This window comes from Rhinolophus sinicus, linkage group LG01 (genome assembly GCF_036562045.2).
Source record: "Rhinolophus sinicus isolate RSC01 linkage group LG01, ASM3656204v1, whole genome shotgun sequence".
NCBI lineage: Eukaryota > Metazoa > Chordata > Mammalia > Chiroptera > Rhinolophidae > Rhinolophus > Rhinolophus sinicus.
The window spans coordinates 63,428,741-63,444,922 of NC_133751.1; the positions used below are offsets into that span (position 1 = coordinate 63,428,741).

General features: G+C 40.0%; 1 protein-coding gene across 1 annotated transcript; it reads left to right on the forward strand.

Annotated features, from left to right (window-relative positions):
• The first annotated feature begins 1,381 nt into the window (after positions 1 to 1,381).
• COX17 (cytochrome c oxidase copper chaperone COX17) lies at positions 1,382 to 8,388 on the forward strand. The gene is made up of 3 exons (XM_019729663.2): positions 1,382 to 1,599; positions 3,448 to 3,541; positions 8,260 to 8,388. The coding sequence occupies exons 1-2, from the start codon at positions 1,493 to 1,495 to the stop codon at positions 3,530 to 3,532; spliced, it is 192 nt and encodes a 63-aa protein (XP_019585222.1). The 5' UTR covers positions 1,382 to 1,492; the 3' UTR covers positions 3,533 to 3,541; positions 8,260 to 8,388.
• The last annotated feature ends 7,794 nt before the right edge of the window (positions 8,389 to 16,182 follow it).

Consider the following 16,182-nt stretch of genomic DNA (forward strand, 5'->3'; position numbering starts at 1 on the left):
CATAAGGTAGAATGGGAAATACTGAATTTCATTCCGTTATACTCCTACTTTTCCTTTAATACTAAGACCATCCAACAAGTCTAAACACATTTAGGCTGGGTAATAAAAGTAAAGCATGACTGTTAATGTAAAAATCAATAATTGACCTTAAAGCTTACTTATTCATAAATTAAAAGGCAAAAGAAAAAGTAACCCACATGTGTGGGTTAGCTGTACCATTCTGAAACGAGGAGAGTTAAGTAGCTGGATATAAGTGACTAAATATTTTACTTTGGAGAACATCCTTTGGTCTTTTCTTTCAAAGGCAGAAGAGTATTCCATCCCTAAGAAGCAGTTGTTTAAAGAGTTTAAGAGACACAGTGCTCAGGGAGGAAACCAAGAGTTCTTGAATAATATGTTGAACACATAGGTTAAAAGAAGTAGGGGGGGTTGGGGGGAACTGTGGGCAAGGAGCTGTTACCCAACTTCTCTGCCTGAGGCCTGCCAATACTAGCTGACCCTGAGGAAGTCACGGAGAGTGTCGTCACTACAAGTACCCTCTCTTTACTGAAGCAGGGAAGGAGAGTGGGACATTTTTTCAGTTGCAGAAAATCTGTTTCAGTCTTTTGGTTTATAATCTGTGTCTACAGTTCATCTCAAGTTTCTTAACTCCCTAAACTTAGCTATTTCTTTCTCTTACTTGTTCATTTTCTAGATACAAAAATTAGAAGTGCAATTCAATACAGATTAATGATTAATTTTTAAATAGGTTAATATTCACCTTGCATTTAGACAAATTAAGTGGGATAGTAGATAGAACACAGACCTTAGAGGGCATGGGGTTATAAAGCATAGAGCATATAGTCAACAATATGGTAATAACTGTGTATAGTGCCAGGTGGGTAATAGAGTAGTTAGGGGGATCATTTCTTAAATTATATAAATGTCTAACCACTATGCTGTACACCTGAAATTAATATAAAATAATATTGAATGTCAACTGTAATTGAAAAATTTAAAAGGGGAGGGGAAAGTGAAGGGAAATAAGAGGTTCAAATTTCCAGGTTTAAAACAAATAAGTCATGGGGATGTAATGTACAGCATAGGGAATACAGCCCATAATACTGTGATAGCGTGGTACAGTGTCAGATGGTTGTTGGACTTGTCATGGTGATCACTTCTGTAGGTATACAAGTGTTAAATAACCATGGTGTACACCTGAAACTAATATAATATATATTAGCTATATTTTAATAAAAATCTTTAAAAATAAAAATAAACTGTACTTTTAGCCCGCCTCCCTGTTCCTGCGCAGAGGTGCCCTCTATTGTCTCATTTGGCCTCCTCTGCGCAGGCGCTCTTTCTCTCCTCGCTCACGCCCTTCCGTCTGAGAGAGGCAGAACTTCCTGTCCTTTCCGGAGCGACTGCCGGAAGTGATTGGGGGCAAATTAGCTTTTGCGGTGGCTGGGAGAGTTGAGGGTGTCTGTGCTAATTGCTGCTTTGGGCTTGAAAGATGCCGGGTGTGGTGGCCGCAAGCCCTCTGCCGTCTCAGACGCAAGAGAAGAAGCCACTGAAGCCCTGCTGCGCCTGCCCGGAGACCAAGAAGGCGCGCGATGCGTGGTCAGTGCGCAGCCTGGGAGGGGTGCTCCGCTGGGCCCCTCGCCGCTTTCCGGTGCTTCCGCTCTCAGCCGTTCCTTGGGCTCGTGGTGGCCATCGCTTTGCTGGGGGGGGCGCTCTTTGGGGTTATATGGCCCAGTAGGCTTCTTGTCGGCTGTCTTATGGATGGTGCGAGCTCGGCCCCGGAAACGGATGAGAGGCTAGGACAGAGGTCAGAATGAGCCGGCCCGCTTCACACACGCATTCCTTACTGGGAAGGGTTTTTGATCATGTGTTATGTGTCAAGCACTGCCTTTGGTCGGAAGATGTAGAAATGGATAAACTTGCTCCTTGATTTAAAAGAGCTTAAAGTTAATGGACACATATACCAGTGATTGCTGTACCACGTGGTATGGACTATGATAGAAGGTTTGGCAAGGCCAAAGAGTAAAATTTTTCCGGTAATTTCTCCCAAAATTTAGACATAGTAGGGCACAAGGCACATTTCTGAAAACACTAGAGTTCCGCTTATTTACCCTACCCCTCCCACTGCCCCGCCCCATTTTAGGTAGATAATTTAAAAAATCAGTCCCTGACTATGTGGCATAGTGTGCAGAATTAGTAATCTAGATTACCATCAGTCTACGAAAGCTGTTGTTTTCATTTTATGTAGCCTCTATTGTGGAACAAATCATATCAGCAGGAATTCTCAGATAATGTGAATGTACACCTCTCCAGCCCCTTTTTTGTCCTCGCATAAAGAAATAACTGGCATAGTGGGGGTAGTAAGAGTTGTAGGAGCTCAGTGCTTTTTCTTACTACTTAGTACTTTGCAAATAATACTGTGGAGAGAGAATTGAAAGATTACAATCTGATAACAGAAATTGTTTACACAGTAATATTTGAATTCTGGTCCACCAACTTTGACCTTGAGCAAATTATTTAACATATCTGTCTAATGTATCTGTGAAATGGGCCTAATGAAAGTATCTGCCTCCAAGATTAAGGGTTAATGATATAAGCCACATCAAGCATCTAGCACAGTATTTACAGCATGCAATAAATGGTCAGGGAATGCTAGCTACTATCTTCATAAGGAGCCCGCCATTTGCAGGCAGCCCTCGAGCTGTTGAAGAATGTATAGGATTTAGATGGAAGGAGAACCTCCCCTTCTTTAAATTCCTTTGGCATCAATTGTCTCAGACCACTATGGCTTCTCTCCAAATATCTATAGTCAAGAGTCAATTTTTTCTCATAATTGAATTTGGCGTAACTTGATTCTTGGCTAAAATTACATTTTCAGGCCCTAGAAAATAAGCTGTGTGGTCCTGTTCTTTACTTTGTGAATTTTACAAGTAAAAAGTTCTTCGATCGTTATGAGGTGGTCACATCACACTGTTCTCGGCTGCCAAATCTTGTTTGCTGTTTATGTTGTTAGGTGGCTTGTGATTAGAAGTAGATTTATTTGGGTATACTTGCATATAGGGCAGAATCAAAAATTTAACGCCTCTGTGATAGCAGGTAAAAAAATTAACCTCTCCTTTAAACATTTTATTCAGGCAGTTTATTTCATTATAGAGCAGTATTCCTTGGATATGGATGAGAAGCAATATTTGATATGCATACTTATTTCTTCTAATCAAATTCCCCCGAAATACTAGTTATGTATGGAACATCTTTATGGGCATGGAAATACCACAAGAGCCAATAAAAACAAAACCATTTGGTGTAATAGCATTTTTTAAAAACTCCAGCTACATGCCGTCAGATCCATGTTCTCTGCCTCACTTCCCATCACTGTTAAGCCTGCTTATTTACTACTATGTGCTTGATGCTCACTTTGTTAGATAACTAGTATATTTCGTTTTGTAGCATCCTTGAGAAAGGAGAAGAGCACTGCGGACACCTAATTGAGGCCCACAAGGAGTGCATGAGAGCCCTGGGATTTAAGATATGAAATGAAATGGTGAGCATTGTACTTCTAATTAGGAAGGTAACAACACTGAGGCTCATTACTTCACATATCAGTATTGCTTTACAGACTTAGCAGTCATTGGGCAGCATTCTCTCTGAAAGGTGGTTCACCTGGTGAATCTAATACGCTGAAGTATCACTAAAACATAACTTGCCAGTTTCTAATGTAGGGAATAAATGATTCTAATAAATTGAGAGGCATTCAGTGGATTTGGGAAGGGGAGAATTAATTTTCAAGAAAGGGCTCGACAAAAGCCTTTAGTTATGTCAGAGTCAGAAAGAATCATGGCTTAGGAAGTTCAAAATGCTCCGTTGTCTAACTTAAAGGAACTAAAAGGAAAATGTTCTCTACTCCTTGCTTCTAATGTTGTGGGTCTTTAATAATTCCTTTTAAATAGGGAGAAGGCAACAAATTGTTGCTATTTCTTTTGTACTGTTCTTTATTCTAATAAAACTAAAACCTCAGACTGTTCGTTGAAGAACTTGAAATCAAATTTTAATGCTGAAAGGGACCTTCAGTGGTGTGTATACAACAATACCCCAAATAAATGATTTTCTTTCGTTTGGAAGCTCTTCCTTGAACTCACGCCCACTCTTCATTCACGTCTGTTCAAAACTCTCCTTATTAGAGAGGCTTTCCCTCAACATTTCATCTAAAGTAGCATCCCGCCCCCATCACTATCCCAGCTCTGTTCCATAGAACTTTCTGTGATAATGAAAATGTGCTGTACCTGCACTCTCCAGTATTGTAGCCACTGGTCATAGGTAGCTGTTGAGCCGTTGAAATGTGGCTAGTAAAACTGAGGGACTGTCTTTTTATTTATCATTTGGATGGCTTTAGTCCAACTAGAATGGTAGTTCTGAGAGAGTAGGATTTTCTGTTTCATTCACTGTCATATCCCCAGGACCTCAAACAGTACTGGGTACATAGTAGATGCTCAATAGAAGATTGTTAATGAAATGAATCAATAAATGAGGAAGCTAAGTCCTATAGGAGTGAAATGACTCTTGAGGTGGGTCAGCAGGATCAGAACTGCAACCTCTGTCTGTCTCCAGGCAGACTCCCTCTGCGTTGTGCCAGCCCTCGCATCCACACCACACGTCTACTTTTAATTTAATAATAGCTGAGAGATAATGCCAAAGCCACATACCAATATCACAGTAATAGAGCCTGGGCTTCTTTTCCTTTCACCTCTTTCCTGCCTCTTTGGAATTTCATATATGGCCAGTGTTCCTCATTGAGCTGGGAAAAAGGAGGGGTAAGGAACCTGTCCCAAGCTGATAAGAGGTATCACGTTGTAATGGAAAATAGTCTAGGCTGAAAGCCCTGAAGTCTCCTGATGTCTAGCTTAGCATGTGTTTTACTTCAGCTACATTTAATGTTCATTAAGGCATTAATCCTCTCTGGGTTTTACTGTTTTCATTTATAAAAAGAACCACAGTAAATTTTGTGATTTTTATATATAATATGTATATCTACTCTGTGTACACATGATATTCTTAAGTGACTTTTAGAATAGATGGTCATTTAAAGAAACCCCATGAATCATTTTGTAAAATAAGTAAATTTGGATAGGTGGTGTTCTTACAAAGCACAAATATACCTATTAATTGTTTTTAAAGACATGCAATCTCAACATTTCTACATGATTTTCATGTTCTTAGTACACAGCCCCTGGGGAAAGCCCTGAGACTGAAAATCTGCCTCGCTAAATGGAGAGCAGGGAAAGACCAAAGAAAGAGGCTGGCCACCCCAGTGTGGTAATGGAGTAAATTTATTATGGTTCTCTTTATATAAATGAAAACAGTAAAATCCAGAGAGGATGAATGTCCTGAAGAACGTTAATGGAGTTTATTAAGGGACACTTCCATACGAGGCCTGTTTTGGGTGGCTATCAGATGAAATGGATCCCCGCACCACTTGACAGGCGCCAGAGAATTATATAGGGTAAAGGGGAGGAATAGTCATGGGTGCTAGTACGTGAAGGCTGCCAGATACAGGAAATAACTACATGCTTGACCAGGTCGAGACGACGGCCTGTTCCAGGAACCAGCACATAGCAGGAGGCAAGGGAAGGGTGCTGACTGATGTCAGAATGCACAGCAGTTATAATTAGACAATCTGTAAGGCGGGTTTGCAGAAAGCAACCTCTGTTCTGGCCCGGGTCCAGCTTGTGGGACAGACGGGTCCCGTCATGGAACTGTCTCCTCCGCACTTGTTCATAATCTAACTGTCTTCCTAGTCAGTTGTGTAAGCTGTTGGCTAGTGCTGAGCCTGCCTTGATAAAAAGGGTGATTTTTAAAAATGCTAATTTTAGGAACGTCAGAAGCTTCTCTTGGACTTAATGTGGACCACAAAGATAGTACAATTGTTATAAGTAGCACGTATGCATAAGGACCAGAAGATAATAGTTTTCTTATGTTATTAGGACAGAGAGTGAGAGTAATTCCTATGTATTTCATTTGTGTCTAAAAGAAAACACAAGAGCTTTGGATGTAGAAGACCTGATGTGTAATTGTGTGGTCTTGGGCAAATCCTTAACTTTCTGAACCTTAGTTTCTTCATCTGTAAAGGAGAGGTGATACATGACCGAACTACTTCATAGAGTCGTTGTGATGATTAAATGACATGTGTATGAATAGACTTTGTAAGCTGTCAGTAGAAACCAGAAAGGAATATACCATATCTTGGGACTTGTGGATAGCTGACATTCAGTTGAGGTCTGTTGAATGTATGACCTAATAATGTCTTTTTGAATTCTGGTTAAAGAACAACAGTCTGAATCAATACAGGGCCTTTCTAAGAATTCAAAATGTCATGTTTTCATTTTCAGTGAAATGATACTTTTGGAAGAGGAATAGGTGTTTGGATCCCTATTGGTCCCAGCTGTTCTATTTCCCTAACCCCCATGGGGAAATGGAGAAACAGTGAAGTCAAAAAAGACTTGCTCAAGTTAAGAGGAGATAGGTGGTGGAATTAAAACTATAGTCTAGGTCTTTTATGTTCCCCAAATCACAGGCACTTTACACTTCACTCCTTGCACTTAATGGGGTTTTATTGCCAACATACTCATTTTTAGGATTGCACATAGCCTTGATCATCAATCCTAAAACTTTACTATGAATACCCATTAGAAAGCCCTGTTGTTGAAATGCATCAGTGTATATAACTCAGTAACTAGGTCATTGGCTATAGGGTAAATCCAACACTACTATCTGCACTGTTATAAGATAAACTTAACTAAATTGATGTATCTTAGACTATTAGACCACATTTTTCTGAGAACACCTTCAAAGGAAAAATAGTTTCTAAACTTAGGTCTTCCCAGTAATGATTATGAAAGTTCCGTAGTTCAAAAACCTTTGTAGACGTTAATGTTATTTCCTAAATAAGTCTTGGTTGTACCTTGAAATCAGTAGGTTGGGACTTAATATAAAAGTAGGCTACATTCAGCCAGACGTGTACCTTACAATCACCTGAGGAGTATTTTCCAAAATTCTCAAGCCTGGGCCCCCATCTGCACCTGTTGACTCAGAAACTCCTGGATAATTTTCAAGTGTTCTCCCCTTTAAGAACCACTGGCTTAAACTGAAGAAGTAGAAGGGATAATGCTAAATATAAACTATCTAAAGACTCAATAGTAGCAAAGGCAGAGACTTGAAAACTCTGAAGGAAAAATAGGTGTGTGATGTGATGATTCCAAACACTTTCTTCTGTCTTATGACTGCTGCTTTCACTGAAAAAGAAAGGGGAACTGAGAGCCTGCTTAGAAATGTAAGAGGAAATGGCAGCTACGTAGTAGCTTTCAGCCTGTAGGAGTCAGAAGGAACTTGGAGAACTCAGTTTGGGGGCTAAAATCTTGAAAGAAATTAGAGAACTAGCCCTGAGTGGTGGTTTAACTGAACTTCATTTTTATTTATCTTTCCTGCTGAAACTTTTCCTTAACTGTATTCTTCCTTTGAGCCTTTTAGAAAAGAGAGTTTAGATGTTTTATTGTTGATGAGGCTGATCTTTTCTAAACCAAACTAAATAGCTAGATGAGGGGAGCACTTGCATTAATTAGACTTGAATACCTGGCTAGCTCAAATTGCTTACCTTTTTAACATTGTTCTCTGTCATCTGGGAAAAGAACTGGGGGTGGCAGTGGAGGTGGGTAGGAGCTGTCTGGAGAGAAGCCTGGTACTCACTGACTAGATCCGCAACCCTATCCTTTGCTACTCTCCCTTTTTGATCTTTCCAAGTGGATTTCAAAAGGGTTACCCTTATGTTGCCCTTGGGATTAAGTGAGTAACTTTCCACAGGAAGTGGCTTGTATACAGAGCTGACCTTCTGCCTTCCACTTCATGTATCTTTGCCACACATATTTGAATCAGCAAGGAGTTTGCAAATCTCTTCTTTTGCGTATCTGTAAAAATAAACTGCCTTAGCCTTTTTGGGATGTTTTTTAGAAAATAAATACATACTTTTTACTTCAACAAAGACTTCTAAAGACTAAACAATGTAATGAACAGTTTCAATGATGTTTTTAGTTAGGCAAAACTAGACTTAAAATGTGAATCTTTTATTTCATGCCTGGTTTAGAATAATTGTGGCAGTTAGTTAAAATGTAGTACTTGGCTGAGGAACTCATTTATAGTCGTCTTAATTCCTTAACTCCATAGATCTGGCATGATGTTTGAAATCTGACTTTCTAAAATATTTTTCTGTAGGTGATCTGCTCTGTGAATAAATAATTCTTGAAGAATGAAGATGACTTAATAAATTGAAGAGTTTTTTGATGAATGTTGATAAATGGAAAAAGTATTTGTAATTTATTAAAAAAAATAGGAAAAAAACTATCCCTTGTGAAAAATCTTCAGGTGTGTTTCTTTCTGTGTTCCTCACATCCTCACATGGCATTTATTTATTTATTTTTCTTAAAGGATATAGAATAAACAAATCTTGTAATATAAATTTCTCATGTTGTTGTGTCATTCAGGGAACTCTAGGTATTTGTTGTAAGGAGAAAACAGATACTGATCTCATCCAGTGACATCTCCAAAATCAGGCGCATAGAAGTGAGAATATAACCCTTTACCAATTTGGAATGAATGTGGTCGCCATGTCCTCTCATTCAAGGTTTTATTTTTCATTTAACTTAAAGTCAAGAACTGGACAAGCCTTCAGTCTTAACATTTTAAATCTTTATTGTTGTTCTTTACTACTACTCTCTTTTGGAGAAGCAATTAGTTTAGATTTTGAACCACATTAGAGTGCCTTGGCTTGGAAGATCTCAGCTGTTTGACACAATCTGAACTGGCTAGTTATATTGTAGGATAGACTAAGATCATAAGTTTAATGCCCAGGGGCCAGAGAGAGTTGTCTCTTATTAGTTAGAAATTGGCCCAAGCCAGAGGCTGAATTGGTACAAATAAGTCACTAATGAAATAGCCCTATGCTACGCGGTGGTGATACCTGGAGTAGAACACAGTGTATTTTGCTTACTATAGCAACCCTGTGGTCCTGTTAGTTGCTTAAGGGCTAATGAAACAATTGGTCATCTTCTGTCTTTTAAGTAAATTGAGTTTCAAATCTCAACAAAAGATTCTGAGGAACATAAGAATACATAGTGTTCAATGTCATTGTGTGATGAGAAAATTGCCCCTTATATGAGATAAAGCAGCGGAATTAAATTATTCCTTAGGATTCCTTCCTAGTTAATTAAGAGCATGGCTTTGAAGTGTGATAGCCTTAGTTTCAACAGGTGGCTATGTGACCTCAAGCAAGTCATCACCTCTTTGAGTCTGTTTTCCCATCTAAAAGAAAAAAAAGCAGGAATAGTAGTAATACCTAATTTACAAGATTGCAAGTATTAATTAAAATAGTGTATATAAAACATTTGGCACAGTATCTAGCATTTAGTGTTATTAACATTCTCTGATTATATATTCATATTTTCACGTGAATATTTGGATATAATTATTTTAATACACACTTTATAGTTTGGGGAGCATTCTTCTAGGTCAAGAATAGAATCTTGGGGCCGGCCCAGTGTCTCAGGCATTTAGAGCTCCGTGCTCCTAACGCGGAAGGCTGCCGGTTCAATTGGGCTCTCAACTACAAGGTTGCCAGTTCAATTCCTCGAGTCCCACAAGGGATGGTGGGCAGCTCCCCCTGCAACTAAAATTGAACATGGCACCTTGAGCTGAGCTGCTGCTGAGCTCCTGAATGGCTTGGTTGGAGCGCATCCTCTCAACCACAAGGTTGCCAGTTCGATTCCTCGACTTCCGCAAGGGTTGGTGGGCTGTGCCCTGCAACTAGCAATGGCAACTGGACCTGGAGCTGAGCTGTGCCCTCCAAAACTAAGACTGAAAGGACAACTTGAAGCTGAACGGCACCCTCCACAACTAAGATTGAAAGGACAACAACTTGACTTGGAAAAAAGTCCTGGAAGTACACACTGTTCCCCAATAAAGTCCTGTTCCCCTTCCCCAATAAAATCTTAAAAAAAAAAAAAAAAAGAAATAGAATCTTGGACTGCTAAGACAGCTATGAACCAACTTTTCATCTAATACAGATCCCTGGTAGATAGTTATCCAAACGCTGCTTGAATATATCCTGGGACTACAAAAAGGAAAAACAAATTTCATAACCTTATCACCCAATGTTAATTTTTGATGTATGCTATTCCAGATTTTTCATAGGCATTTATACATTTTTAAAACAAAAAGATCATTTTTCTATGCTACATATTTTTAATGAGTTCATAATATTAATTGCCTTTTTCCTTAATATGTTTTACCATCAATGAGTATAGTTCTACAATGTGATTCGTGTTGGCTATGTATAAATCTGCTCTGTGGCTTACCATAATTTAACCAATTCCCTATTTGTACATTTATTCATTAAACAAGTGTTTTATAGCATGCCTACTGTATGTCATATACCATTCTAGGAATTGGACCTTATTCTTGTATAAAGTACATACCAGGTAACCTAATTCTGATTTTTTGGGAGGAGGCAGGGGATATTTTGTTTGTTGGTTTTATGGAAACGTAAGGAAGAAATCTGAAATCCCACCAGTCTACAATAGAGCCACTACCTGTGACCTTCGTGGCATTCATCTCTTTCTGCATGTATGCACTCTTTGTACTTTTTTTTTTTTTTTTACTCCATAATACTGCAGTGGAAGTTTCATAGGAAAGTCTTTACAAGCATCCGTTACTAATCACTAGCTAAGGATGGGCCAGAGGCTATGTTGCTTTCAAGGCGTTGGATGAGTACTGCCTGACTCATCTCCAGAAAGGGGGTACCCTTTGTGTGTTAGTATCTGAGGGTGCCTATTTCCCTAAACTCTTAGCAAGGTTATTTTTTTTCAACCTTTGCCAGTTTGATATGCTCACCTGATTTGTAAAGGAACTAACGCACCCTTCTTTTCATCTGCCAGAGTTAATGATACATCTCATGAGACCTGCCCATCCTTCCCTAGTGCTTACGTCTTCCCAAAGATCATGTGCATCATTTTGGTACTGATGATAAGAGATGTCACCACCATAAATTGGAAAATGAAAAACTTAGCTTCCCAGCAGGTGACCACCACATTCTGACATACTTCTGTGCTAAGCCTCTGCTATTCACAATAATTCCCCAATTCTTAAAGATACATTTACACTATTCTCTCTAATTGGTTCCCTTTGTCTAAACTTGAACTGTTTGATGAAGGTTGATGAGAACAGGATCGTGTCCCTAGGCAAGGCCTACCTTAGGATAACTATACCTTCCGTAAGTCTGATGGAAAAACTATAACCCCCATTTTACAGAAATTCAGGTAAGTACAGACATTCAGAGAGTTTAGAAAGTTGCTCTGGTCAAATAGCTTGTGATCTGGGATGTGAGCTCTGGTCATTAGAATTCAGGCCCAATGTTCTTTCCTGTATCAGGTGTCTAATATAAACATCATGTGTCATAAGTTCATTTCTTCAGTACATAATCATTAAAGGAGCTGCCCTGGGTGTTGAGTATCCATGTGTGAATCAGACATCTTGTCCTCAACGAGATGGGAAGACTCAACATTTGACTCAACATTTACTGAGGACATACATTATGCCAATTATGTGCTAAGTGATGAACAAAGCTTAGTAACACATGGACCCTGCTCTCAAAGAGCTTATAGCCTAGTGGGCATATTTATATAAGCTATAAAAATATAAAGTTGAATTCTCAGGGCTATGAATGTGTGACTATATCCAGTGTTTATTGAACTATTAAAAACTGCTAGATCATAGTTCCATCTGTGTTGATGATGGAGCTTTTGACAGCAAGTAACAGGAAATCCTCAGCAAGGAAAGTTAGGCCAAGCTCTGTGTGCAATAACAGGCTCAGTGATGCTATGACTCAAGTTATTTTCATCTCAGAGCTCTTACTTACAGGACTGATGAAGGCAATCACATATGTTATTGTTCAAGTCTTGCAGAAGAAAAACGATTCCCCAGGTATGAGTTCTCTTTTTTAGTCTGATTGAGCCAAATTAGGGTATATGTATTTTTATGGACCAATAATAGTCAGCAGAATGTCATCTAATTGGCTTAAACAGGACCCCCCACCCCCCCGGGATCCATGTGTAAGTTAGTTAAAGCAAAACTAATTCTGTTACAAGGAGGAAGAGAAAAATGGATATTGAGTAGGTGACCAGTTTACCACTAACCCATTTTGTTCCCTTAACAACCAAGTCATCCTGAGTTTAGAGGAGCAATTCCTCCCATAGTTCACTCAACCTTTTGGGAGAAAATTATTGGTAAAACGTTAAGTAGTCTGATGTTCAGTTTTCATAAACTAGACAACTGTTCTGTTCAGAGAACTGTTCTATGAAAAGTAGTCCTTAGGGAGATCAGGGACATCTGAATCTGGATGCATTCAACCGCAAGTACCAAATACCAGCTGCAGTGGTTTAAGAAATAAATATATTTCCTGTCTTGAAGTCTGGAGGTTGAAAGGTCAAGGTTTGAGACAATGGCTCAATAATGCTCTGAAGAACTGAGGCTCGTTCTGTTTTTCTGCTCTTTACCCTTCTCATCCTTAGGCATATCGTGTCATGGCTATGGTAGCTTCTAACGTCACACTATCGCACAACTGTATTCAAGCCCGGAAGCACCTCCCGACTGTGTGAGGAACTGTGTATACTTTTTCCCAGAAGCTCCCACACACTTCCTCATATCTCGTTGGTGACATGCCCACCCTTAAACTTTTTGCCATCAATGGGAATGGGATCTCATGCTTGTCTTTGACCAGTCTTATTTCTAAACTAAGGAAACGAAGGTTGCTATAGGATAGGCAACCTGTAGTGGCTGCCTGAGGCCAACTTGGCAGTATGTGTCTGGAGCCTCCGTTCTAATGTCTATACAGGAGAGCATTAATCTCAAGCCCAGAGTTTAAATTATATGTGGTGAAGAGCCAGCTTCATTTTTTTCCAATTCACAGACAGAGACTAGGAAAAATTTATACATATATAAATTTATATATATAAATTTTTTAAAGACACGATAAAAGCCCAAAGTTTTCATTAAATTCAAAGACCATAAGTTTCTCTGTCAAATTGCTATAAAAATGTCTAACTGCTCTTAATTTCTGCCCTTATTTCATCATAGACCAGTAACAGTTCACAGACCACTATGGTTCATGACCACACTTGGCAAGGCACTGTTTAGCTAGATGACTTCGTAATCAGGCCCCAGCCTGCTTCTCCTGCCTCATGTCCGGCTGCTCCCTTTGATTCACCTACAGCAAGCTGTTCTCTTACCAGAATATGCCATATAGTTTTGTTTTACTTCTGGACTTGACTTCACATTCTGTTCTCCCTTTCTGGAATGCCCTTCCCTAGCTGGGAAACACCTACTCATCTTTTTAGACCAGCTTAAATGTCACCTTCCCTGCAGTGGTTTCCTGAATTCTTTGCTCCCCCATCAGTGCTTCCTTTGAGTCCCAAGTATACTTATTTTACTGGATAATAGTTATTTCTGGGTCAGCTTCCCTCACTAGGTCAAAAGTTCCTTGAAGGTGATAATCGTCTTGCTCATCTTTATATCCCCTATTCTTGGAGCACACACTTTGCCCTAAATAAATGCTTATTGAATTGAGTAGACTCAACAAATGAGACCTCTGTTTATTTCCTTTTATTCTCCCCCAGATACTGTGCTTCTGCCTGCATGTTTGTGGATTTCCTTATAAGAACATACCATTGTGACACAAATTTTTCTTTCCTCTTCTATCGAGTCTGTATTTAAAAACAAGATACAACTTTCCGTTGTTGTGTTCCCATCATAGGTTCTATCCTACAAGCATCTGTGTCACCATCACTGCAGGCAGCAGGTGGGGTTTATGAACCCATGATGCCACCCCAGCAACATGTTCAAATACCCTGTAACAATAAATGAGCTTGTCTATGGATACATATAAATTCCCAAAAGTACCTAGCAAGGTGGCACAGCACAAAGAATTTAGAATCACAGTGGCCTAGGCTTTAGTCCTTAGCTCTGTGACCTTGGACAAGTTCCTTACCCTCCCTGAGCCTGTTTCTTCCATTAAAAAAACGGTATCATGGGATGACACGAGGAAACAATAATTGCTTGATAAATGTTAGTATTGTGCTCAGAGGAGCACATGTGTGGATTGACAAGGAAAGCAGGCTGAGAACAGTAGTCAATGGGGCTGCCTGTCTCTTTAAAGGGTCAGGGCCAGCCCATTCTTCAGGCTTCCTGAGAAAGACGACCTGCTTTGAAATCCTATCTTGGGTAAGCCTTGGTTGCTTCTCTGTTCCTGTGCTTCTGATTTCCTTGCTCGCAGCTGGCAGGGACAGTGGCATTGGCAGCACAAGGGGTGCATGACTAAGGTGGAGGGATGAGCAGCTGCTGCTCGTTAAAGTGGGTGGTTTGTCTGGGAGGCAGGCAGGTGACATGAAAGCAGCATATGGAAATCCCCAAACTGCACTGCTGAAAGGACATCACAGATCCAAACCGTCGCTGTGAAGGAGGCTCCAGGGGAGGCCTTTCCTTCTCCAGGCACTCTAGCTTTTCTCCTTTACCACTGAATTTCCCTCCCTCTTAACTTTAGAAAGGAGGGAACAAGATGCACATTTGTTGATTTTAATTAAATAAGAAAAAATCTGGCTTCCTTCAACTTGCCATGCGTTTTCACACCTCTGTGCCTCATTTCTGCTTCTCTCACCACTAGAAATGATCTTCTTGCTCTACCTACCTGATTAATTCAACCCCTACCCCTTGAATCAAATGTTAGCTCTTAAATCTTCCTTTCTTTATGCCACCCTTTCTTCCAGGCTGCCTCCTGTCTTTAAACTTAACCCAGCTGTCACGCATCCACACTGAATTGCCCTTGGTTTTTGACATATTTTTCCCTTGATAGAGTGAAAGCTCTTGGGAATCTTTGATTCTCTAAGTGCTTGGCTTATCATAAGAACTCAATAAATATTTGTTGAGTTGAAAGCCTCTACTCGGCATATTTGACAATTTCTCACTAATTACAGTTAGGTTATTAGCAGTATAATAAAAGTCCCTATGGATTGAGCACTTGAATAGTTCCGGAATATAATTGGGTGCCCCCCACTTTCTGTACCTCAGGGGCAACAGGAGTAATGGTAGTGAGAGCTAAACAGTAGCAAGGAAAAAAATATGAAGAAATCATTTGGAAGTCAGAGGGACATGTCTTAGTTTGATGTTTGCATATTTCAGGTTTATTTCTTCATGACTCAATGTAGACCCGAGGTTCATCCAGAAGTTCCTTGGACGTCATCATTCTTCTGCGGGCAGGGGGAGGGAGATGAATTGGGATTCATGGATCTAGTCCTGTATTTCCACTTACTGTGCAAACTACTTGGGACACAGCAGTAAGTCTTGGGTTCAAATCCTGACTCTGCCATTTACACTACCTGTGGGAACTTGTTACCGCTCTATGCCTCAGTTTCTCTCATATCTAGAAGGAAGACAATATTTATTTGGAAGGGTTGTTGTGATGACTAACTGATATGTGTATGAAGTACCTAATCTAGGTCTGGCACTCTGTAAGTATTTAATAGGCGGTAGTTATTATACATTGCCACTACTGCGGTGGATAGGGTGATGGTATTACCATTGCATTAACTATTACTAGATCCAGATATATGCAAGGGGAAGTCAGCTTAGAATGCAAAAAGCTGCTTTCCATAGCTATTTTTTTTAATGGATGTCAAATAAATGCCTAGTGATATTCACACTGAGATTTAATAAAGGCCTCCGAGAGGTTTTCTAGTTCTCACTGTTAGGGTTTTTTCTGATAAGAGTCCCATACTTTCCTACTTCGATGTGTCCTCCCTGAGGAGATCCCCAGCCCTCCACACAGGGAGCCCTGGACAGCGTGTTGTCCTGAGGTGTTGTAAATTCTGTGCTCACTTTTCCGTTGCCCCCTCCACCTACCTCTCTTGCCCTGAGGCCTTATCTTGTCCTCTGGGGAGCTATGTTAAGTGCTCTGCCAGCCTGTCTGTGTGCCTGGCCTGTTTTTTCTCACTGCCAGTACCTCTTGGATTCCAATTCCAAACATGGTATCCATCTGGGGTCACCCTTTCTTCCGGTGCCAAGAGAAACGCATTCCAAATAGAACACAAGTGT